Source organism: Galdieria sulphuraria (assembly GCF_000341285.1).
Source record: "Galdieria sulphuraria unplaced genomic scaffold scaf_6, whole genome shotgun sequence".
NCBI lineage: Eukaryota > Rhodophyta > Bangiophyceae > Galdieriales > Galdieriaceae > Galdieria > Galdieria sulphuraria.
This window is the reverse complement of record NW_005178469.1, coordinates 213,190-234,346: the sequence shown is the minus strand read 5'-3', so window position 1 is coordinate 234,346 and position 21,157 is coordinate 213,190. Positions and strand designations below refer to the sequence as shown.

At 38.9% G+C, this 21,157-nt stretch overlaps 9 protein-coding genes across 9 annotated transcripts; 5 read left to right on the top strand and 4 right to left on the bottom strand.

The window, feature by feature from the left end:
- The first annotated feature begins 3 nt into the window (after positions 1 to 3).
- Positions 4 to 2,508, top strand: Gasu_11330 (uncharacterized protein). The gene is made up of 5 exons (XM_005708221.1): positions 4 to 52; positions 99 to 227; positions 275 to 667; positions 711 to 1,463; positions 1,514 to 2,508. The coding sequence occupies exons 1-5, from the start codon at positions 14 to 16 to the stop codon at positions 2,483 to 2,485; spliced, it is 2,286 nt and encodes a 761-aa protein (XP_005708278.1). The 5' UTR covers positions 4 to 13; the 3' UTR covers positions 2,486 to 2,508.
- A 4-nt stretch (positions 2,509 to 2,512) lies between these two features.
- Gasu_11320 (amine oxidase) lies at positions 2,513 to 5,133 on the bottom strand. The gene is made up of 7 exons (XM_005708220.1): positions 4,998 to 5,133; positions 4,897 to 4,946; positions 4,564 to 4,848; positions 4,312 to 4,517; positions 3,794 to 4,262; positions 2,894 to 3,745; positions 2,513 to 2,846 (listed from the first exon to the last, which is right to left on the bottom strand). Exons 1-7 carry the CDS (start codon positions 5,125 to 5,127, stop codon positions 2,562 to 2,564), a joined length of 2,277 nt encoding a protein of 758 aa, XP_005708277.1. The 5' UTR covers positions 5,128 to 5,133; the 3' UTR covers positions 2,513 to 2,561.
- A 10-nt stretch (positions 5,134 to 5,143) lies between these two features.
- Gasu_11310 (pfkB-type carbohydrate kinase family protein) lies at positions 5,144 to 6,478 on the top strand. The gene is made up of 3 exons (XM_005708219.1): positions 5,144 to 5,733; positions 5,780 to 5,905; positions 5,952 to 6,478. Exons 1-3 carry the CDS (start codon positions 5,164 to 5,166, stop codon positions 6,414 to 6,416), a joined length of 1,161 nt encoding a protein of 386 aa, XP_005708276.1. The 5' UTR covers positions 5,144 to 5,163; the 3' UTR covers positions 6,417 to 6,478.
- A 4-nt stretch (positions 6,479 to 6,482) lies between these two features.
- On the bottom strand, positions 6,483 to 7,373 carry Gasu_11300 (phenazine biosynthesis PhzC/PhzF family protein). Its single transcript, XM_005708218.1, has 3 exons — positions 6,672 to 7,373; positions 6,562 to 6,625; positions 6,483 to 6,520 (listed from the first exon to the last, which is right to left on the bottom strand). The coding sequence occupies exons 1-3, from the start codon at positions 7,344 to 7,346 to the stop codon at positions 6,513 to 6,515; spliced, it is 747 nt and encodes a 248-aa protein (XP_005708275.1). The 5' UTR covers positions 7,347 to 7,373; the 3' UTR covers positions 6,483 to 6,512.
- Positions 7,374 to 7,943: 570 nt separating this feature from the next.
- On the top strand, positions 7,944 to 9,138 carry Gasu_11290 (hydrolase, alpha/beta fold family protein). Its single transcript, XM_005708217.1, has one exon. It carries the CDS (start codon positions 8,109 to 8,111, stop codon positions 9,114 to 9,116), a length of 1,008 nt encoding a protein of 335 aa, XP_005708274.1. The 5' UTR covers positions 7,944 to 8,108; the 3' UTR covers positions 9,117 to 9,138.
- A 7-nt stretch (positions 9,139 to 9,145) lies between these two features.
- On the bottom strand, positions 9,146 to 11,733 carry Gasu_11280 (uncharacterized protein). The gene is made up of 5 exons (XM_005708216.1): positions 10,870 to 11,733; positions 10,546 to 10,822; positions 10,176 to 10,491; positions 9,924 to 10,126; positions 9,146 to 9,873 (listed from the first exon to the last, which is right to left on the bottom strand). The coding sequence occupies exons 1-5, from the start codon at positions 11,707 to 11,709 to the stop codon at positions 9,281 to 9,283; spliced, it is 2,229 nt and encodes a 742-aa protein (XP_005708273.1). The 5' UTR covers positions 11,710 to 11,733; the 3' UTR covers positions 9,146 to 9,280.
- A 300-nt stretch (positions 11,734 to 12,033) lies between these two features.
- Positions 12,034 to 12,952, top strand: Gasu_11270 (uncharacterized protein). The gene is made up of 2 exons (XM_005708215.1): positions 12,034 to 12,364; positions 12,415 to 12,952. Exons 1-2 carry the CDS (start codon positions 12,065 to 12,067, stop codon positions 12,559 to 12,561), a joined length of 447 nt encoding a protein of 148 aa, XP_005708272.1. The 5' UTR covers positions 12,034 to 12,064; the 3' UTR covers positions 12,562 to 12,952.
- A 20-nt stretch (positions 12,953 to 12,972) lies between these two features.
- On the bottom strand, positions 12,973 to 15,973 carry Gasu_11260 (uncharacterized protein). Its single transcript, XM_005708214.1, has 7 exons — positions 15,731 to 15,973; positions 15,551 to 15,682; positions 15,415 to 15,499; positions 14,386 to 15,365; positions 14,244 to 14,335; positions 13,069 to 14,192; positions 12,973 to 13,013 (listed from the first exon to the last, which is right to left on the bottom strand). Exons 1-7 carry the CDS (start codon positions 15,903 to 15,905, stop codon positions 12,995 to 12,997), a joined length of 2,607 nt encoding a protein of 868 aa, XP_005708271.1. The 5' UTR covers positions 15,906 to 15,973; the 3' UTR covers positions 12,973 to 12,994.
- A 10-nt stretch (positions 15,974 to 15,983) lies between these two features.
- On the top strand, positions 15,984 to 21,148 carry Gasu_11250 (uncharacterized protein). Its single transcript, XM_005708213.1, has 10 exons — positions 15,984 to 17,015; positions 17,065 to 17,230; positions 17,278 to 17,667; positions 17,717 to 17,812; positions 17,865 to 17,934; positions 17,988 to 18,387; positions 18,434 to 18,521; positions 18,572 to 18,865; positions 18,914 to 20,074; positions 20,121 to 21,148. The coding sequence occupies exons 1-10, from the start codon at positions 16,000 to 16,002 to the stop codon at positions 21,060 to 21,062; spliced, it is 4,623 nt and encodes a 1,540-aa protein (XP_005708270.1). The 5' UTR covers positions 15,984 to 15,999; the 3' UTR covers positions 21,063 to 21,148.
- The last annotated feature ends 9 nt before the right edge of the window (positions 21,149 to 21,157 follow it).

Sequence of the window (21,157 nt, the reverse complement as noted above, 5' to 3'; positions counted from 1 at the left end):
GTATTGCGGTGTAATGCAATTTTTTGAAAAGCTTATAGGAAAAGACCAAAACGTAAGCGAGTTTCAGTTGTTGTCTTTTCTCTTAGAATACTTTTCAGAACCTAGGATATTCTCTGGAAGCTTCTTTATCAAGTGGTGACAAAACTTTTATTTGGAAACTTTATCGTGGCAAGAACAAGGAGACCAAAGAAGCAGCTCTTGTATTTGTGCACCAAGTCGCAAAAGAGGTTTGTGAGCTTACTCATTTTTGCAGAAAATTGTAAACATTGTAAAGAATGGTAACAAGTCTTTGCGAAGCTTGGCAAAGAATGGTTTGCAGAGGCTTAAAACTCTTAGACATCCAAATATCTTGAAGTTTTACAACGCTGTTGAGTCGGAAAATAGCATTTCGTTTGCTACTGAAGAAGCTTTTCCTTTCTATGAATATATTCAACGTTACGGACCAATGTCCATAGATACTTTATGTTGGGGTGTCTTTTGTTTGGCTAGAGCGTTGGAGTTTATTCACAGCGACTGTAAACTCGTCCATGGAAACATATCCCCAGCTTCTATCTTTATAACACCGGGTGGAGACTGGAAGCTGGGATCGTTTGAAGCTTCAGTTAGTGATCTATCGTTGTTACGGGAGACTGTGTTTCTTCGAGATGAGAAGTATTGTTCACCAGAAGTAAGTTGTGTCATTTTCCCATTTCAAGTTAAATTCTTTGTAGCTTCTTAAGCAACAATGGAACGTTTTAAGCAAAGCCCCACTATATTCTGTAGACTCATGGGCTTTTGGTTGCTTTATTCAAGAAATTTTCAGCGGAACTTTGCGTTCTGCGGAACAGTTGAAGAAAGTGGACGTCATACCCAAGGATTTAGTTTTTGATTATCAGAAACTATTATCTTCGAATCCTTCCTCTAGACTCGCACCAGGAAAGTTGTTGGAAAACAAGTGCTTGCAGAGTAACTCTTTTGTGAATATGAATTTGTTTCTCGAAAACTTTGAACTTGAGGAATCTTTAGAAAAGAATAATTTCCTGCAGAAGATCATGGATATGGTTGAACAGGTTCCGAGTAATTATCTTCGGTTTAAGCTTTTACCAGTACTTTGCACAAGTATGGAATGTGGAAGTGGAGGAACTTCGGTTCTGAACTGTATATCTGCAATATTTAATCGAATAGCTGACGACAACTGCAAACAAGAGTTAGTCCGTCAACACGTTGTCAAGTGGTTTGCGAACGTAAAACTGGAAAATCGAGTTGTTCGGACTGATTTGGTGAATAAGATGGAGTTGTTTGCACCTTTCATGGATAGAGAAAGCGTTAACAAGATCGTTTTTCCATTCATTTGTCAAAATTTAAAGGATCTTGGTTCACCAGCCCTTCGAGATAACTCTATAAAAGCGGTTATACATATTGTTGACGTATTAGATGGCAAACAGTTGAATTCCGTGCTTATGGGTCATCTTGCAAAAGTTCAAGTAAGTAGATTAGGATTCCTAGGTTTACTCTGTTGACAAGTGGATGACAGTTAGATCGTGAACCAGCTATAAGGGCCAATACAACAGTTTGTCTTGGGAAAATTGCTAATCATTTGTCAGAGTCAACTAAGAAAAAAGTCTTAATTCCGGCCTTTACGAGATCTTTGAAGGATCCTTTTCCACCAGCACGAGTTGCAGGCCTCGTTTCTTTAATCAAAACAGCACAGAATTACCAACCAGCAGATATGGCGACGAGAATTCTACCAGCAGTAGTTCCTTGTCTTGTAGATGACGACAATGAGACTAGAACGCAAGCATTTGAGTGTTTAGAATTTTTTGTAGAGAAGATTCGGCAACTTCACGAGCAAATGTTAAGAGGAACTGCGAATTCGACTGCCACTGAGACGAATACGCGCAATGATATGGACAAAGCCAAGCCAGCTTCAGAATCCACAAAAAGTTCCGGATGGAATTTCACATCTTTGGCTGCGTCGTTAGCAATGCAACTTTCCGAAAGCATTGTAGACGCACATGCTACACAGCAACCATCCACTTATAACAAGTATTATCAAACAAGTTTCGAACAACACGAGCAAGAAATGACACGAGCTGTACAGGCAGAAGGTTCCTCTCCACCTATTTTATCGAGAGAAAAGGAAACAAGAAGCAGCCAGAATGAAGAATCAGATAATTGGGATCTTCTAATAGACTTTTCTGAACCACTTCCTTATCATAATGAGAGTACTGGAAACACAAGTGACTTGCAGAAAACAAAAAATATCATCGGAAGCAAACCCAACTCAAGTACTTCAAGTGTAAGAGTTTCAACTTGTAATATCAAACCGGCTACGACAACATTCAACAACACCACAAGACTTCGTCCAATAGGGAGCTCATTGGACCAGATAGTAAGCGAGTCTAGTCGCTCCAGAAGAAAGCAACCGAAAGAGAAAGAAGAAGACGATGATTGGAGTGCTTTATTAGGAGGACCTGATATTCCTTCTCGACGAAACGTAAAATAGTCCGACTGGAATCTTCCTTCGCCAGTTTCAAAATAACTTTAGCTTTGTAAAGTTTCCTCTAAGAGAAATGTGATTATCAACGACCAAAAATGGAAACTTTTCTTCTCTTCTGAGTGTTTTCCAGTTGTAAGATATCCAACTGCAAGTGTTTCATTATCTTCCCTGCTTCTCGTAGTCCACTAAAAAAAGCCCCAGCACAAGTTGTTGGATATCTTCCGTTAGTTGCTTCTCCGGCAAAATATAAGACGTCACCAACATTCTCGGCCATTAGGTCGTAAGTTTTGCTGGTAGAATTTACACCTATGTAGGAATATGCACCTCCTGCATACTTATCGCCAGACCACCGAGTTACGAAGGATTCCTTTTAAGATTTTCAGCTCATTGGATACTTGATCAGGCTCTACTAACCTTGGGTTCCGGTGCATTGGGGAAAATTCGTCGAAGTATATTCATAGCACGTTGTACACAAATATGATTATCAGCAATTTCATTTCGTCCCACAAAAGGCTCACATATCATAGTAACCAAAACAGGAGTTTGTCCTGAACACTTTGTCATGTCCCAAAAAATATAAAATTCTCCTCTTTGATTGGAAGAATCGGTCAATGCACCAAATATAGAATGTTTCCAAAAAAGTTCTTCAAAGACGAGACAAACTTTGTTTAACCCACCAAAACCTAAACTGTCAATGGCCTCTTGTTTCCAAATCGGTAAATCAGGATAGAAAGAAATGGATCGTTCCTTTAAGACTCCCAAAGGCACAGTAATAAGAACACAATCACATGAAACTTCTTTCATACTTGCACGAGGAGTTTGCACTTTGACTATCACAGAATCTTTCTTTGAAACTGACTTTGTCCCTCTATCAACACTTTTCTTTTTGGAGGACCACTTGATTACCTTCACTTCATGCCTTAAAAATATACAAGGATTGCGACTCCTATTGTCCATATCATGTCCTATTTTCTCAAAGCCTCTTGCTAAACCTTCCACTAGTTGAGAAAATCCACCCTGGACAATAGCATGTTCACCTTCTAAAGCCCATGGATCGTCTTGATCCCAATCAAATAAGGACACATTTTCTAAATCAGCAGCGCAGGCATATTCTAAGTTAGCTATATGCCATTGCACCAATCGTCTCAAAGTAGTTAACTTCATACAATCATTTGCCTCCAAAGTCTGTCTAAATATCATCAACTTTTCCTCGAGCAACTTTTTCAATATGGAACCCAGAGAAACATGTCTTTGGTTTTTGTACAACTAGCCTAATCTTATCATCCAACAAACAATCCATAAATAAATACTCACGTTTCTCATTTTAGATGTCTCTTCAAGAGCGTCGTTGAATATATCTTCTGCTAAAATATCCAACTCTTTAGGAACCAAGCAACCGTTTACATCATATAAAGGACAGTCTTCTTGAACGACTTCCAATATTAGATTCAACTGCCTACAAAGTGTATTCAAAGGATTCTGCTGAACACCAGTGACAAGCATAGCGCCCAATTCTATAGGTGTATTGTTAAGACTCATCCTTGTGTAAATACGGCCTCCTAATCTATCGCGAGCTTCAAAAATAGATACTTTAACTCCGAGGGAGCAAAGTTGCCTTGCAGCAGCGAGACCAGCAATACCTGCTCCTACTATAACTACATGTGGTACCTTTTCCATTTGCTCTCCAGAAAGAATAGGAAACTGATTCTTTCCTAAAAAGCCAAAATTGATCAAACCTTGTCGGACAAGATAGATAAAGATATCTTTCGTCAAATCATGATATCTAAACATTTCCTTCATATATTGAAGACGAAATAACAAAAAGACCGTACCTCTTAGGAACGGTAGATAGGACATCGGAACAACTTGTTCTATGTGACACGTCTCTATACCAAAGTCGAAGAATGTGATTTCGAATATCTAAGAACAAATCTGGCAAATCCAATAGAGAGGCAAACTCTACTTGCTCTTCTGGTTCCATTTCATTGACTGAAAGCCTAGAAAAGACTGCAGCCTTCTCTGCTTCGGTCAAATTTTCCTCAAGAAAGTGAGTCAATAATTTGGAAAACTTCTAAGAAGCTTACTTGCTGCACATCTTCTGAACAAACTCTCATTCCACTCTGCTTCCAACGAGACCTTTTTCTTGGCAATCTTGCATCTTTCGACCAAATGCACTCTGGCCATTGTCTACCGCTTTCGCAAGCAATATTTATCTTTCTATAACTTTCATCAATTGCTTGCTCAAGTTCCTTTTCATAGGGTTTCAGCCACTTCAGGTAAATAAGACGTAAAGAATAACCGGAACTTGTTGCTGTCAACGACAATCGTAATAACTCTGCAATAGGTTGCATTAAACGATTCTGGTGAACCTAGAAAGATATCCTATAGAAAGAGATAATTGTAGATTAAACACTCACTTTCGAAATGCCGCCAAAAGAGCGAACGCTTTCAAAGAATACATAAAGGTCTAAACAAGTTGTCAACTAGCTCAAAGACTAAGTGAATTCTTGGCAATTACCTAACTCTCGATTGCCACAACGCGGTCTTCTTTTACCAGGCTTACCTTGCTTCTTCCACAACAGTTCTAATGTATCTTCCAAGGCGTTTCTGCCATAAAGACGTGCAAGTGGATCATCCGAACAAGGCATACGTATCAATACAAAAAATAGGCATTTGGTGATTTCATGTTTCTCCATAATAACTTTTCTCTACCAAGTCATTGTGGGTTGCAAAAGTTAAAGGTCCACTCTAAAAGAGTAATGTTTGCAATCTGCTCAGGAAATATCCAGAACCAAAGGAAAGTTGTTCCTGTAAGTAAAGACAAGAAAGTAGTTGGGGTTGGTATGGCTGGCTTAGACTTTATTGCCAAAGTGGCAACATTTCCAGAACCTGATCAGAAATTGAGAACACTAGACTCTAGTATTCAAGGAGGCGGAAATGCTGCAAATACTTTGACATGCTTGCGTAGATTGGGTATCGAGGTCATTCTAGTAACCAAGATTGGAGATGATATCTCTGGTCAATCAATTCTGGAAGAGTTTGAGCGTGAAGGTATGGATACAAGTTTCATTATAAGACAAGAAGAAACACAATCAGCTTTCACATATGTGATTGTTGATGTGAGTACTTCGACCAGGACCTGTATCCATACGCCCTCAAAGGCAGAGTTAACAAGCGAAGAAGTGAATGTAAGTTGTTTAAATGGCGCAAGTTTATTACACTTGGATGGTAGACATCCTTCTGCAGCATTGAAGGTTTGTCGTTTTCTTTGCCAGTCAGCACAGACCGAAACTTGTTCAGATCGCTCAACACGCGAGGGATAAAGGCATACCGATTGTTCTTGATGTGGAGCGTCGTAGGGAAGGCTTAGAAAATCTGTTGTGCTTGGCGGATTATATTATTACCAATGCAGAATTTCCTTCGGAGGTATATTTGGTTGAATGTATTGTTGATATTATTTACATGTGGTTAGTATTTTGGTCAACTAAATAGATTGAATGGCTTGGAAAAGCTACTTGATGCTTATCCTGCCCGATGGGTTATATCTACTTTAGGAAAAGAAGGTTGTGTAATGATGAGCCGTTTGGACTCGGATAGGGAAGAGAAAACAGCAAACTTATCACATTTTCCTATAATGGCTGTCAAAACAACGTTTCCTTTGCCTACTCCTTGCAGAGAATGTTTACCAAAGTATCGACTAATAGATTGTCCTTGTTGGCCTGTTGAACGTGTAGTCGACACAACAGGAGCCGGAGATGCCTTTATTGGAGGTATTATTTACGCAATATTGCATCATTTTGATCAAGAACATATGTTATACTTTGCCTCTCGAGTAGCAGCTGAGAAACTTTCTGCTCTAGGAGCTCGAAAGGGACTTGTGTATATTGATCATTTGGAATCTTGGATCGCCACTAATGTCAAAGAGAGGAATACTTAAACAATTTATTCTTCTTTTCGTATGTTCTACAAAAATGGAAAACTCCCACTGAACATTACTCTGGTTTCACCTCCAAGTTTAACTCGATTAGTGTCGTTATCCAACTTTAGGGACACACGACCTCCTCTTGAAGACAGTTGAATACCATACAAGTCGGACTTTCCCAACTGGAGGTTCCAGTAGTAACCTAAAGAACAATGTGCACTACCCTAAACAAGTAACTACAAATATGGAACGTCAATCAAAATAACCTACTGTAACAGGATCCTCATTGACACCTGTCCACGGTGCAAAGAAGCGAGAGCAGAAATGGGCTTCTTCTCTATTATCCGCCAAGCTAGTTACGATAACACCTCTACCAACTTGTGGTATGCGTAAAAGCTTCTCAAAAGCTGGCGTAAGTTTCTCTACCAAACTTTGGTTCTGGACATGGATGAAGACATCGAATTTGCTCTTGCCATAGTATACAACTTGTTCTCTACGCAATCCAAGTGCAGCTAGTAATTCTTCATTCATACTTTCCGTAACCTGTTCAACAGGTAAAAGAGGAAAGTCCATTTGAAAGAAATTAGCATCTAAGGCTTGAACGATCAAGTCACCGGAATAAAGAGTGTGAAACTTTACTGTTGTGAGAGTTGCAGGGTTCCAGTATTTAGAAAAAGACAAGGCAGCTGCACTAGCCAATGTGGCGTGGCCACAAAGCTCAACTTCCACAGTAGGTGTGAACCAACGAAGAGAACAAGAAAGTTCTCCATCTTCACTTGACAAGATCTGAATAAAAGCTGTTTCTGAATGCTTCAGTTCATTCGCAATGTTTTGCATCAAGTCATCCGAAAGAGTTTTATCGCTTGGTATTAAGCAGACTCCAGCAGGGTTGCCACTAAAGGGTCTTTCAGTTACAAAAGCATCGACAATAAAGCCTAACATCATCGTCCAATGGGCCGATTTACTTCATGGGAAATAGAGTTAGTCTTCTTCATTACACATCTGATTTAGGAAACCTTTCGACTATTTTAAAAGCTTCTTAGGAAATACTGCTGAAAGTTAAAAGAATTGTAATGCGTTCTATTCGTTGCAAACGAACAGTACATAGTTGGATGTGTACTTAAATGTTAAGCAAATGGAAAAAACATACTCTCCTATGAGATATAGAATGAACATCATAAATGAACAAGAATCTTCTTTTGAACAGCTGATATGAATCTGCAGTGTTTGCAGTCCGCGTAAGTTTTCATTGCGTCTTTGTTAACTTTACGTTTGTTGTTTGAAATATCTTTCGGAAAGAAATGGTTTCGTCTTCTTTCTTGTAACACTTTCGACATTCCTATTATGCTTCGAGTCATCATTTGCGTCTACTTTCATGACAAGTTTATATGAAAAAGATAAAGTCGACTTGGTTATGTTCTTGATATTTCCTAAGCATGACATGATATCTTCAAGAGATGCAGAATGAATAAATGCAGTTGTCTGTAGGAGTCTTCAAACGAATATTTCATTTGAGCCATTATTCAAAGTGAAGGAAGACAAGCGCTGAAATTGAATTCAAGGAAAATGCTCCATCCATTCTCTTGAAGAAGGCTTAGCCAGTCAGCTAGCAAAATAGGGCTATCACATCTCGTCAAAGGTTTTCTTAGGAAAACCTCTTGGGTTATCCTTGTTTTTGAGTTCCAACGTCTACTGGGAAGGATGATTATGCCCACTTCCCCAGAAAGGTTGAAGGAAGCGGAACGAAAAGTGCTAGAACGGGTCAAAGTGTCCATAGAGCATGAATTTGTTCGGGCTGGGAATTATATGATGCACGTTATAGTAGCTGGAAGAGGAAACCGTAAAACTATTGTACTCCTACACGGGCATTCCATGAGTGCAGCTTTCTTTTATCGAAACTTGGAACAATTGGTTTCGATAGGTTACTGTGCTTATGCTATCGACCTCCTAGGTTGGGGAAGATCTGACCGTCCAGAATTTAAAGGAAGAACAGCAGAAGAATCGATTGCGTACTATGTGGACAGCTTGCAACTTTGTTTACAGAGCGTAGACTTGAGACAGTTTGCCCTTTTGGGTCATAGCCTTGGTGCTTACGTTGCTGTTCAATATACCTTGAAGAATCCAACTTCAGTGACGAGACTAATTCTTATATCTCCTGCAGGAATAGAAAGAAAAGTTTCTCCTATTCGTGCGCTGTACTTTGCCTTTACACCTCAGCTTCTAGTGAGAAGAGGAGGTCTCTTGGGATATCTGGGTTTTATTGCTCGATATCCTCGACAACCCGGTTTTGTGGCGCCAGGACTTCGAAAATTAGCGTATCAGTTGAATGCACAACCAAAACCGTCAGGAGACGCTGCTGTAGTTCCTCTTGTTTCTTTGAGAGGTTTCTCAAATGCACAATGTTTGTTTCCCTTGGTTGAATGTATTGAAAGGTTGAGAGTTCCTGTTCATCTAGTTTGTGGAGACTTGGATCCAGTTGTTAAAGTTTCTGAAGTGAAGCACTTGTATGAGTTGTTGAAGGTTATCATTTCTGACTGTCATTTTACAGTTATTCGTGGATCAGACCACTGTGCATTTCTAGAATATCCTGACGAATTCTTCAATGCTGTTTTTCACGAAGAGAGACAATCTTCCTCGACACAATATTCAACCTGTTGTCCAAATGATTTTACTGTCTCCGATGTTTCTGTAGAAGAAGGATCAGAAAGGGAATAAGCTATACATACTTCTTTTATTCATATGAGAAATCGATGCTAGTGTTCATTTCATAGTTCACTTTGCGACGAAGAGATGTGGAAAAGATGGTTGGTTTCTATCGTTTGGAGAACTGTTGGAATGACAAAGGATAATGTACAGTGTTTCGATCATCAAATGTTTGGCTACAGTTTATTGAGTTTCTCCAAAACTCGACAATATACAACTTGCTCATTGCACTTGTTATCAGTTGGCAACCAGTCCCCTTTATCGAAAGAAGGAACTCCACTTCTTAGACTTTTATCTTTACATTGTCTTATTTCTTGTATTGTTTCATATAAGAAGTGACATTCCCTTATATAAGAAAAAGCCTGCAGTTTTTGAAAGCAATCAAGCGCAAGTTGTATATCCTTCAAAATGGCAGACAAAAACTTATTTGTCTCAGTAAAAGTAGTAGCAACTGACTCATTCTGTGAATAACAAGCGAATTTGATATGTACTCTAAGTAAATATGCCTTGCCCTGATATAAAGGAGGAATTCCGTTAGCTAACAAAGGCTCAATCTTTTCGAGAGTACTTTCTGCAGTTTCAAATTGATGCATCTGGCACTGAGCTTCAATAACGATAAGACTAGCAATCAATCTATAATATTCAATGTTGTTCATTTCAGAAATCTTGGCTACTTGCAATGCTGGTAACAAGGCCTTAACAGGAGCGCTAACATGTAGAAATATTTCTGCTTCACAAATTTTGGCTTCCAAATAATCGAGCGGTTTTTCTAAGAAATGCCTTGTTTACTTTGGAACATACGACTTGAAGTTCACGTACCTCTCGAAATAGAAAGTTTTTCCCAATCACTACATATCTTTAGTGCAAGTTGATGGTCTCCTTCCAACCGAGCCAAAGCACATTTTGCCTTGTGGACCATAGGTGCGTATTCTATGCTACTGCTATAGTCTACTGAAGAAACCATACTTTCTATTCTTTCTAATACAATTCGTGCTGGATGTCTTTCTTGCCGATAAACGGACCTAAGAAAGAATGACAAACTGAAAATTATATAAATTTCTAAAAAAATACCTCCAAAATAACACATATAGGACATGTATCCTAATGAGATCCTTGTCCAAGTTTCGTTGTGCTCTATCGCTTTCTGTGGATGAAAGATACCGAATGGCAGGTTCAAATCGTTCTAATGCACGTTCAAAATTTCCTCGTTCCAAGTCAAGAAAACTCAGTACACATATACACTGCAAGAAGGAATAGGAAAACAAACAATTAGCTTCACGAGAACAACATTCTTCCAAAATATTGTAGCTGATGTCAAGAAAGCCTTTCAGTCGCCACATCTCGGCTTCTAATAGACAAAAAGCAATTCGTGACACGTTTGAGGAACCTGTATTTAAGTTTCAACAAAGGAAGCAACCTTAGTTATTTGTTTGCACTATACCTGGAGACGAGTGATAGCTCTCTATATAGTCTCTAATGAGTAACGATACTTGCTCTTCGTGTTGTGATTCGTTCCACGCAGCTGAAGATAGCACTCCCTTGCCAGATATTCTCCATTCCGCAAGCTTTACTGCGGCAAGTAAGTTATAACTGGGTTCCTTTGCAAGCTCCTTCACTCTTTCCATCAATAAATGCTTCTTATTCATATCTGCCAGACAAAGCCACAAAAGTGCTTGTAATTGACAGTGCTTATCTCCTGCTTGCTGCGAAACTTTAATCTAAAAAGGCACTTGGTCAGCTTACAAGTTGGATTCATCTCCATTACCGTTTCATGTAAGTTCACAATTGACATTGGCTGAATGCCCAAGGTAAAATACGCAGATGCCAACAACAACGAAGCCTGTTGAGGACCGCAATCCAGAGAACACAGTTCCATGTCAAAATAACGGTGCAATGATGAAATGGCAGAAACAATGTCTGCGCTTTCGATGGACTGAATAAACCTAACAAGTTCAGCCTTTGTTGTACGGTTGTCATTTGTTGAAATGGTTAAAAATTCGGATATTTGTTCATCAATCGGTATAATGCCACAACTAAAACCCTCTAGTAATCGATGAGCTTCATGGTCATTTTGCGGTAACAAGCTACAGGGAACTTCAAAGTCCCAAGCATAGCGACTTGAGTTCTGAAAATCTTCTTTAGACACATCAACAGATTGCCAGGAATCTAACAGCAAACAAATGTCTTCAAAGGAGAGGCTCTCCAAGGCTATCACTACTCTCCGCAAAAACTGTCCTATAGGTCCTTCCAAGTGAACGAAGCGACCACAATTGTCTTCGGTTGTTGCTTCTGAAGCTGTTAATAGCTTTAGTTGCTCAACAAAATCTAAGAGTTCGTCTACTGTTTCTATGTGTTCCAACTTGTCAACAAAAGGCTGAAGGAAACACTCTTGTGAGGCTTGAAGCACTTTGTCCAAACAGTCACTTATAAGAAAGGATGGATCCAAATAAGAGTCAAACGCCTCAGGATAACGATTACAATGAGCTGCAAGTTTCCAAGCTTCCAAATTGAGGGTATTTCGGTCCTTAGTACAAAGACTCAGTATCTTCAAGGCGTTAAGTATTCTTCTTTTGCTAAGGTATGCCATGGCAATTTGGCGTTCCATTGTTTTCCAATTTTTCAATTACCCTCGATATTTTGAATGCGTATCTTAAGCCTTAGGATAGTGTATGTACATGCTAAATGGTTGAGGAAGCTATTATTCTTAGTATTTATGAATAGTGAATGATATTTACGAGAAACTGTCTGGTCAATCTTCCTCTCAACTGGTTAAGCTCCTTCCCTTGCAGTACTTCCCTATTTAATATCTCTTATTAGGAAGGTTCTTTGTAGTCAACAGTCAAAAGATGACAAGCTTTTCATAGTGTAGTAATGAGTATTCTCTAAAATTGTCAAAATACCTTTCGTACAATGAAAAAGACAAATACTTTGAATATTCTCAATTGGGACATTAGCAATCCATGAATTTTACGAAAGTTTGTACAACAAACAACCAGTGGCTGAGACGAGCGAGGTACTTCTGGCTAGCTAGAAGAAGCTTTAGTCAGACAGCTTGCACTCGTTCTTTGGAACAGTCCAAAAGCCAAAACTCTTCAGTTTCCAGTTCCATAAAAGAGGAACAGGACGACGAAGATCCTCCTTTTGCTTTTCTTTCTAGGAGAACTTTGCGTTTGTTAAAAATAATTGTCACCACCGGGGCTGGCATAGCCTGTGTTTTTGCGGATTACAGTGAAATTACTGAAGAACATATCTTCTCTGGGGTAAGTAGGACTAAATACGGAGAGTTCAGCTACCATGCAACCTTGTCTAGATACAAAGAAAAGCGAAAGGACTATGGAGAGAAATGTGGTCAATCGATAGTCAAAAGAGGTTAGAGCTGGAAAAGAAACGGAGAAGAGACCAAGACTCGTCCCCTGCTGCTGAGGAAGCATCAGCTGAAACTGCACCAGAATGTTGAGTTTTAACTTGTTACTCATCGCTTTCATAAGGAAAGCGCGTTTTAAATAAGAGACCTTTCTCACGAGTAATACTCCAGATGTCCTTAGCTTCTCGTATACACAAACTGTCACTAAGAAACTTGAAAGACTTCAGTACGAGCTCCTTCGAGTAAGGGACGTGTGTTAACGCTCTATAAAAGGTTTTCTTCAGATCTTCGCTGGGAATTCCACCAGAGTTTCGTTGAGCATAGAGCATTGTGAGGAATTCTATCCACATAATAGAAGAACAAGCAAGACCTGTTTCATATAGGCTTCTTGTCAGTAGACTATTAACTCTTCTCCAAGTGGATAGATTCCCGTCTTTCAAAGGGAGTTTCCCTTGTTCACTTAAAGAAATACCCTCAGCAACAATCTGAGCAATAACAGTCATAGCTGACGCATTTGACCTATGATTTACACGACTGAACAAAAACTGAAGAGAAGACTCCATTGAGTGATTAGCGTAGAAGCGAAAAAGAAACGTATACATGAAAAGAAGTAACTCATCCGCCGGAAATTTTTCAAGTGCCTCTTCCATATAACTTCGAATAGTTCTTATATTGGACTCCCCAGAGTATTGCCAGTCGAGAAAGGTAAATAGGCATAGTAACTGTCTCAACTTGACAAGAACAATAGAATATACTTCTTCATTCCTCTCATTTCGTTGTATTGTGAATGCCAGGTCATTTTCTATCTTGTGCAATACATCTCTAGCTCTGTGTACGCCACCAAGGAGCCATTCAAACATAAGCTGACAAGCTAAAACTGAGAAATGATGCATTTCTTCACCAAGACTCCAAGATACAGACATCCTTTCATTACTCAATTTCTGCAACTTGTTCTTTATCATCATCGTTTCTGTCAAGCTTAAAGATTCTTCAATTCCACCAAATTTTCCTATGAAAACTCTGAAAATACTATGACATTTCGTCTTCTTCGTTCTCCAATCTTCGCTAACATGATTCAACAGGTAAAATAGAAAACTTAGTATCACACGACAGCAATCTGTCCCTTTCCAACTAGAGTCATTTAGACGATTCAAACAAGAATAGTATACGCTTTTACTCTCTTCTAACAAGTCTTCATGAATTAGCAACTCTGCAAAAGTCGTATAAAGAGAAAAACTCTCGCAAGTCTTCAACAATCTCTTGGCTGTGGATCTACCTTTTGAAAATCCACCAACTGCACCTTCAAAAAATATAAAAGCTTCTGCAATCCGTAGAGAATAAGAATCTCTCTCTTCCAAATGACCAAGATGAAAAATAGAAGCCTTACTGAAAAGGAGGGAATCATATACATTCGATATAAAAGAAATCGGTACATTCTCTTTCAAAGTGGTACCCTTCAATACACGGCAATATCCACTTCCCAACAACCATTCAGAAAGAAGCCTATTCATATCACTAAGACTTGGCCAGATCTGATCGAATAGGCGAAATAATAACATCTTTGAAGAGTATGATGGCATTTCTACATCTCTTGGATGACACAATGAAAAGGAGTTTGACACGGTTTCCTCTTTCAATTGAATATTCTGTAAATCAAAAGGAATCAAACTGGCTATTGAGTCAAGGAACGGCCAGCCTCTCAAAGACAACAATAGCTCTATCACCTGAGTAAAATTAAACATCATAATTCTGTCACGACACGTTACAAAACTTACCATCTGATAACAAATGCTTCGATCGATATTACAATTCTGCGGTATGAAATGAGTTATATCCCTGGGGAGACAATAATATTCAGCGGAACTCCCTTAAACCCTTCAAATCAAAGTTACTATAAACTTAAAGTCATAAACATACCAAATAGAGTGTTCAAACTATCATTCTCAAATTGCAAAAGATGTTCAAGACTACATTCGAAAGAATTTTCCATAGCATCTCGTTCTTCTTCAAGTATCCATTCCGTAAACTCATTTCCGACAAGACGACTAGTCAACAACAAATTAAGCTCTCCTTCCCTTCGATCACAAATCGACGAGGTTTCCGAGAGCTCCGGACTTGAGAAGGATGCGTCAGAATCCATCCATTCTTGTTCATCTTCTTCCTTTTCTTCGATGGATGGCAGTTTTGCTGGAATTCCAAACTCTTCCAAGGAAGATGATGATGAAGACTCACTGTCTGAGTCTTCGGAATCATCTTGTTCCAATTTTCTTATTAGGTCATAGTGTTTCTCAACTGCTCCTAAAAATATAACTAGCCAATCAGTCCAGTTGTGTCGAGGCATTTCGCCAATACGAGGAGCGAAACTCTTCCAAAAAAGAATAAATAAATTTCTCTCTTCAAACTTTCGAATTCGGCCAGACTCAGTAGGTAAGTCAGTCCGATTATCTATACGAAAACAAAAGAATTCAACAAGAGCCTGGCAAATTCCAACTGCCTTTTGCTTCCAACCAGACTCAAAGAGAATTCGAATAAATGTAATAACAAAATACAGACCATGAACAAAGTTACTGGCACAAAGGCAGTCAAATGCTTCTCTACAGATATTCTCCATAGAGTAGAGTGAAAATGATTCTAGAGAAGATAACACAAATCTACACCTTAATAAGTGAATTTTCAAACTTGTAGGAGAACACTGCAATGCTCTTCGAAATAAACTAAACATCGTTTCATTATCACAAAGACCAGCCATAATACTTATGTATAGAAGCAACAAATCTTCAGAGTTTGGGATACTCTCCAAAGCCTTTATAATAATAGACAATTTCTTGTCGACCATACTTTTCTTATTCAATAGACCCAAGTCATAATAACGGTTTTGTAAGTCCACAAGTTGCAACCTAGACAATTATTCACCTGAAACTTTTTTCAAGATTTTAAAGAACATACCACAATTGTTCGTTGCATAAATCCTTGTCAAGTTCAGAGTTGAGGCGAGTAGCTTGCGAAACAACTTGTTCTTGAAGTTTTTCAACTTTCCAAACAATCAGATATCAACAACAAAGTCTTAAAACCACAAACATACCGTTTTGCGAAGTATTACAGAGGGGTTCGAATTCTTGAAATTTTCGGTTGTTTGAAGAATTCTTCAAAACTCGCATACCAGAGGACTTTTTCAGTTGGCGTTGTACTTTAGAGTCACAAAAACGGTTTGACGCTAGAAACTAGTGTCAAGTTGAAACAAAGCAATTGCAGAGTTACATACAAGAGTCCATAAGCGATACCGACGTGAACTTTGCTCCAAGCGTCCTTCTGTAGTTTGGATGACATATCGTTCCCTGGTTTGTGTACTCTGGAATATCCGCCTTGTACAGTGATTCGAATATCAAGTTATTCCTGTCTCCAGAACTGTCCACACGAAAACTCTGATTGTCAGTCATAGAATTTTTCTTTGTAAAGCTATGCGTTTGAAATCAACGCAATCGTGAGCCAATTTTCAATATTTACGATTGCCCAGGATGCGCAAATAGTAGTATGGATCTGTTTATTTCTCTAGTGAAGAAGGAATTGGCTCTATCAAAGGATGGGTTGAAACTGGAAGAAGCAGTAAGTAGGGTTAGCGAGTACACTGGATATGTGCCGCCTCTCCAATATAATACCCTTAGTCATCTTGTGGAGGAATTGTTGACAAGAAAGGAGTTTCAACTTGAAGGTGGTTGCCAACTACCCGAAAGTTTTCATATACGGAGTGATAATTTTACGTCGGATTATCGTAGCCACTTAGCGAAAGCTTTCGATGCAGAACAGGTAGAAGAGCAGGCTGTACGTCAATCACTGTTGAACTGTTCTTGGAGTTGCTCGGAAACAGTATTTCTTAGAGTATGTGGTTTCTCAGAACTGGAGCAAGCACAAATTTCCTCGGAAAGTTTTCGAATATTGACTATTATTGCCAAGTATTCTCACCAAGGTGGAATTCGCCAAAGTTATTTGGCTAAACTTGCTTCTGTGGACCCTCATACGTTACATCACCACATCAGAGTCCTTAGAAACATGAGACTGATAACCAGAAAGAGAGAAATTCGGAACTCTGGGGACAACAACAAACCAATGAGAACGTACAAAATCTGTCTGAATTCTTTTCGTTTCAAATCAAACGGATCATTGGGAGACGACTCAGAATGTCATGGAGTAAAACAGGAAACCTTAAAATACTCACAAAGCACTACGTTGAAAAGCAATGATAGCGCAGACCTAAATACCTCAGATACAGAAGTTGTATTCGACTATACTACACATCTGAGAAACATTCTAGAAACTCTTTTCGAGAAAGACGGATATACGATGGCTCTCAATAGTTTGAAAGAAGAATTTCTTAAAGAGCTAGAAGAGACATTTTCAGAAAGTAAGGAGTATAGCATGCGAGGCAAGGCATTGCGCTACTGGAGAAATGCGATTAACAAGTTAGAGGAAAGGAACATGATTGAGAGATTTATTTTGAATGCAAATGATGAGGAGATTTCTGAAGAGGTCGAATATGTTCGTTTAAAAATGTAAGTGTGCTTAAGCGAATATCTGAATTCATCATGACTTTCTTGCAAGGTTTGAAGCGACTAATGACCGTTCTCTAAGGTCGGAAGAAAGGAGTGTATTGCAACATCGCCTTTTATGGGAAAGGACTTTGGAGTTTCAGGTTTTAGCCTTAATTGTTGAGTCTGGTGAAAAAGGCATAAGCCAGAGAGAACTACTTGGCAGACTCGGATGCAAGGTTTGGAATTTATTTTAACACGAGTTGGATACTTACAGCTTTCGAAGGCATCGAGAAAAGTCATCTCTTCTGTTTGTAGAGGTTTGTTGACCAACTTGGGGTTCAAGGCGAAGAGTTTACAGGAAGGAAAGCAAGCTGTCCATTACTATGTTTCTCCTGAGCATTTCCGATATCTCGACTTGAACAACGCGAACTTTGTGGAAATGAAAAGATTTTATGAGAATTCTCATCTGTGCTCCAGAACTCAGCAAGTTACGAATTTACAGAACGAATTGCGAACCAAGAATCTACTGGAACACATCAGAGAAGAGAAAGTACTGAATTTGAGTGATCTTGGACATTTCTTGGCAACGTGGGAAGGAGCATCATTTTCACGTGTAGATAAGAAGACGGTTCGGAGACTTGTTCAACGTTTAGAAGAAGCTGGTTTGGTGAAGGTAAGAATTGAATTTGAAAACTCGGTTGGTTGTTTTATTCTTGTTTCAGACAATGTCTGTGGACATGCCTCACATATTGGAAAGAGAGTCACCTCAGCAGATTCGACTTGTTACGTTGCCTGAACTAGGTGAAAATTCCTCAGAGGTTTGCATCATTTCCACTATATGATATTTGAAGTTGTTCAAAGAACTTCTAGATTGAAGAATTTCTTCGTCAATGGAGTTCTTCAGCGGGATGGAAAATGTTTACAAGCACGACAAAAGAAGGTTGTATCCTACTTGACTTGGTATTTTTTTGAAATATCTGATACTGTCGATAGAAACAGGCAGTGCAACGAATACTACGAAGAACATTGTTACGCTTTCCTCAAGACATCAAACCAATACACCAACAGATGGGCAAGAATCGTCAAAGATTTTTCTCGGTTTAGGAAAGATGTTGCATGGAAGAAGGCTGCATTTGCATTTGTTCCGATATTTTTTGAAGAATCGACCGAGTTTCAACGACTCACCAGGAACGATGCAATTAGATGTTGTTATAAAAACTATGAAAACAGAGGACTTTTTGGAGTTATTTGGTGATTCTTCTTGTATGCATTGGGTACCATCAGACGCAAGACATTTTCCGATAAGTGCTCTTCCGGAGAATATCGCCGCAAAATTGTTTCGTTCCCGTCCAATTAACAGAAAGTTGAGCTTACTTGTTGACCTCCTGGAAAGGTAAGTAGTTATTTGAAGTTGATCTCAAACATGAACATCGCCTTAGGCTGCTTCTGTTATCTAAACTTCCGAATTTTCGGTGTATTCTATCTACAGAGATTCTTGTCTGTGGTTGGGATGACACTACTACCAAGGTATGGATAGTAAAAATGAATTGTTCAGCTTTAGTGTTTTAATTCTGTAGTTTACTTTTCGTGACATTGCCGATGTTGATAAATTTTGGTTCTATTTGCAAAGCAACTGCTTGCTATTCTCCTCAAAAAAGAGAAGAATGCTAGGACATCATAAAACATACGAAGGCGAAGATGAAACCCAAAAATTGTGTTTGCATAATCTTTTTCCAGAAGCATATAATCGAAAGCAGTGGTGCGACAAAATTTGGAAACTACCTAAAAATTCTCGTTCAGAGTTGAGCGCTTCAGTGAAAGCTCAGTTGCTTGCAATCCAAGGCAATATAACCCATGAGTCTCTTTGTGAGGTATGCATATCGTTCGAGCAAAGTTCATAGAACTTTAAAATGTCGTAGTTGTCCGAATATTTTCAACTGGATATTTGCGAAATTTTTACAGAAGCAATTCGTGAATCTAATAGAAGTAAGGAACGTATCAATCCTATCCGAAAGGATTCGTTACATGACAACAGTCATTCACCACAGTCGATGAGTGAAGAAAATTTCTGTTTAGAAAGAAAAGATGAGGAAATAGATTCCTTTGCACGAAGAAAGAGAAAATCTTCTTCGGATTGGCCGAATGCCAAACTATCGAAGAGAGCATTTTCTAAGGAGAAAGTGTCGACGTCCCAAGCTTCTAAGGATTCCTCGATAGATGGAAGAACTCAACGAAAGAAAAGATCTGTCAGGACATCATGGACCGATAATCAAGACAAAGAGCTTATCATTTATGTTTTTGATCAAAAAATATCCGAAATAGAAAAATCTGTGGAAGTTTTAGGAAAGCGAGATGTATATTCGGTTTTACACGCAAAAGTGCGAAGTTGGGATGCAGTTGGTTTGAATCTCGGACACAATGGACAAGCATGCAAGAGGCGCTTCCTCACTTTATATAGGACTTTTCCTTATAATGAGATTATTTCTCAGCTCTGTCAATATATTGTAGAATCTTGGAGGAATAACAGCCTAAGAAAATTTCAGAACAGATCTGTAGTGGAAAGCTTGCTTCCTTTGAAGAACTCTGTGGAAGTAACTCCCAAAATTGATCCTTTGAACCTGTCTGAAATAGAAGATATTCCAAATTCTGTCGAAGAGCTCATGATGCAATACGATATCGATACCTTACATGGCACAAGAACGAGTTCATTGACAGGAGGAAAGGAGAATAAACAAGAACATCATGGACATGAAGCAACCAATGTGGGTTCCTTAGCTCCTAAGATGGTTGCTATAGAAGAACTAATAAAGTTGGTACTACGTGAATCTGAGGACACATATGTTCCAGAAAGAGGAATGTCTATTTTGAATCGGTTTACAGAGGAAGAGCTTAAGGTAGCATTGGATGATCTTCGCCAAAGAGGAACAGTCGTCAGTCAGAGAGCTGATCGGCATAATCGAGAATACAGTGTGTCGTGGAAGATTTTAAAGATTACGAGCGAAAACTCCTTTGGGGATTCGTTTCAGGAAGAATATTCTAGTGCAAGAAAGAGTCTTGTTGATAAAGCAGCCTTGGATAAGGTAAGAGAGATATTATAATGGGAGTAATCTTAGGAAGTATTGCTAGGAAATTGTTATCGATAAAGATAGTCAGCAAAGTGGTTCGATTGCTGCTATATTATCTCTTGCATCAACCGGTAACTTTCTTTTGTATCCAAATGTAGATAAGACATATTTTGAGACTATTAAAGCGAAAGGTCTTTCTAAGAGCGTTGGTTCTGGTGGAATAGGATTTCATTTGAAGCAGTATTCCGATACAATAAGTCTGTCTCGTGTATCCTCCCGAGACGATATTCCACATTGGAACATAAACTTGATTCCATTAGATATCCTTGAAGTCTTTTTGTCTCATGATGATTGCAACTCAGAGGAGAGGCTTGATTTGCCATTTTGCTCTTTTGACGACAGCGAAGAACATGATACCGAGTTTTCCATTTCTGTTGTGGCCAACTACAGTGAAGTGAAGATTGAGGAAATTCAGGTACTTGTGGAGCAAATCCATTCCTCGGAAGAGAATGGAATGACAATGAATGAAATAATGGACCATAATCCTAAATGGACTAAACTGCAAGTACACCAAGTTTTGCAAGGACTTGTACATTTTCGAATCGTTTATGTCTCTTTCATTCACGGAGACGAAGTGAGATTTCTGAGTCAAAGATTCGCGAAACGTTTTCTCCTTCCCAAAGGCGATGAAGAAACGGAAACATCAAGTCAACAAACGATTCCATTTCCCTGGACAAACCTTGCAGGAGTTACAGATACGAATTTTTTAATGGAGCTTCAGTATTGGATTCTATATGTCATTATGAGTCACCCTGGCATTGAAGAGAATTATTTATGGAACATATTGCGAGAGTCAGAAGTGCCACTTGCTTCAGTTCGTACCATGATTGAATGGCTGGAAAAGGATGGCAGAATTTCAAAGTTACAACGATTAGTAGATAATATGGGTTATGTCACCTACTACGTTCCGGAACAAAATTGTATGGGTTCAATTGCACAATAGATATGCAATAAATGAAATCCGGATGTTTAGTTTCCATTGGATCACTTGTTGATTTGAAGTAAATGGGATGCGAAGTGAGGTTCAATGCTGAGTAT

Bases quoted from the DNA above. Each gene is read 5' to 3' on its own strand.
- Gasu_11330 (XM_005708221.1), top strand. From the start codon at position 14: ATGCAATTTTTTGAAAAGCTTATAGGAAAAGACCAAAAC. The intron at 53-98 runs GTAAGCGAGTTT...AATACTTTTCAG, and splicing joins TTATAGGAAAAGACCAAAAC to AACCTAGGATATTCTCTGGA. The intron at 228-274 runs GTTTGTGAGCTT...AACATTGTAAAG, and splicing joins TGCACCAAGTCGCAAAAGAG to AATGGTAACAAGTCTTTGCG.
- Gasu_11320 (XM_005708220.1), bottom strand. From the start codon at position 5,127: ATGCCTTGTTCGGATGATCCACTTGCACGTCTTTATGGCAGAAACGCC. The intron at 4,518-4,563 runs GTAAGCTTCTTA...CACTTTCTTGAG, and splicing joins GTTCAGAAGATGTGCAGCAA to GAAAATTTGACCGAAGCAGA. The intron at 2,847-2,893 runs GTTAGTAGAGCC...AAATCTTAAAAG, and splicing joins CCAATGCACCGGAACCCAAG to GAATCCTTCGTAACTCGGTG.
- Gasu_11310 (XM_005708219.1), top strand. From the start codon at position 5,164: ATGTTTCTCCATAATAACTTTTCTCTACCAAGTCATTGTGGGTTGCAA. The intron at 5,734-5,779 runs GTTTGTCGTTTT...AAACTTGTTCAG, and splicing joins ATCCTTCTGCAGCATTGAAG to ATCGCTCAACACGCGAGGGA. The intron at 5,906-5,951 runs GTATATTTGGTT...ACATGTGGTTAG, and splicing joins ATGCAGAATTTCCTTCGGAG to TATTTTGGTCAACTAAATAG.
- Gasu_11300 (XM_005708218.1), bottom strand. From the start codon at position 7,346: ATGATGTTAGGCTTTATTGTCGATGCTTTTGTAACTGAAAGACCCTTT. The intron at 6,626-6,671 runs GTAGGTTATTTT...TTACTTGTTTAG, and splicing joins TCAATGAGGATCCTGTTACA to GGTAGTGCACATTGTTCTTT.
- Gasu_11290 (XM_005708217.1), top strand. From the start codon at position 8,109: ATGCCCACTTCCCCAGAAAGGTTGAAGGAAGCGGAACGAAAAGTGCTA.
- Gasu_11280 (XM_005708216.1), bottom strand. From the start codon at position 11,709: ATGGAACGCCAAATTGCCATGGCATACCTTAGCAAAAGAAGAATACTT. The intron at 10,127-10,175 runs GTATTTTTTTAG...ATTCTTTCTTAG, and splicing joins CTATATGTGTTATTTTGGAG to GTCCGTTTATCGGCAAGAAA. The intron at 9,874-9,923 runs GTACGTGAACTT...GGCATTTCTTAG, and splicing joins AAAACTTTCTATTTCGAGAG to AAAAACCGCTCGATTATTTG.
- Gasu_11270 (XM_005708215.1), top strand. From the start codon at position 12,065: ATGAATTTTACGAAAGTTTGTACAACAAACAACCAGTGGCTGAGACGA. The intron at 12,365-12,414 runs GTAAGTAGGACT...AACCTTGTCTAG, and splicing joins AAGAACATATCTTCTCTGGG to ATACAAAGAAAAGCGAAAGG.
- Gasu_11260 (XM_005708214.1), bottom strand. From the start codon at position 15,905: ATGACTGACAATCAGAGTTTTCGTGTGGACAGTTCTGGAGACAGGAAT. The intron at 15,366-15,414 runs GTATGTTCTTTA...ATAATTGTCTAG, and splicing joins TTATGCAACGAACAATTGTG to GTTGCAACTTGTGGACTTAC. The intron at 14,193-14,243 runs GTAAGTTTTGTA...AATTTTACTCAG, and splicing joins GAAGCATTTGTTATCAGATG to GTGATAGAGCTATTGTTGTC.
- Gasu_11250 (XM_005708213.1), top strand. From the start codon at position 16,000: ATGGATCTGTTTATTTCTCTAGTGAAGAAGGAATTGGCTCTATCAAAG. The intron at 17,668-17,716 runs GTAAGAATTGAA...TTCTTGTTTCAG, and splicing joins AAGAAGCTGGTTTGGTGAAG to ACAATGTCTGTGGACATGCC. The intron at 17,935-17,987 runs GTTGTATCCTAC...TACTGTCGATAG, and splicing joins TACAAGCACGACAAAAGAAG to AAACAGGCAGTGCAACGAAT.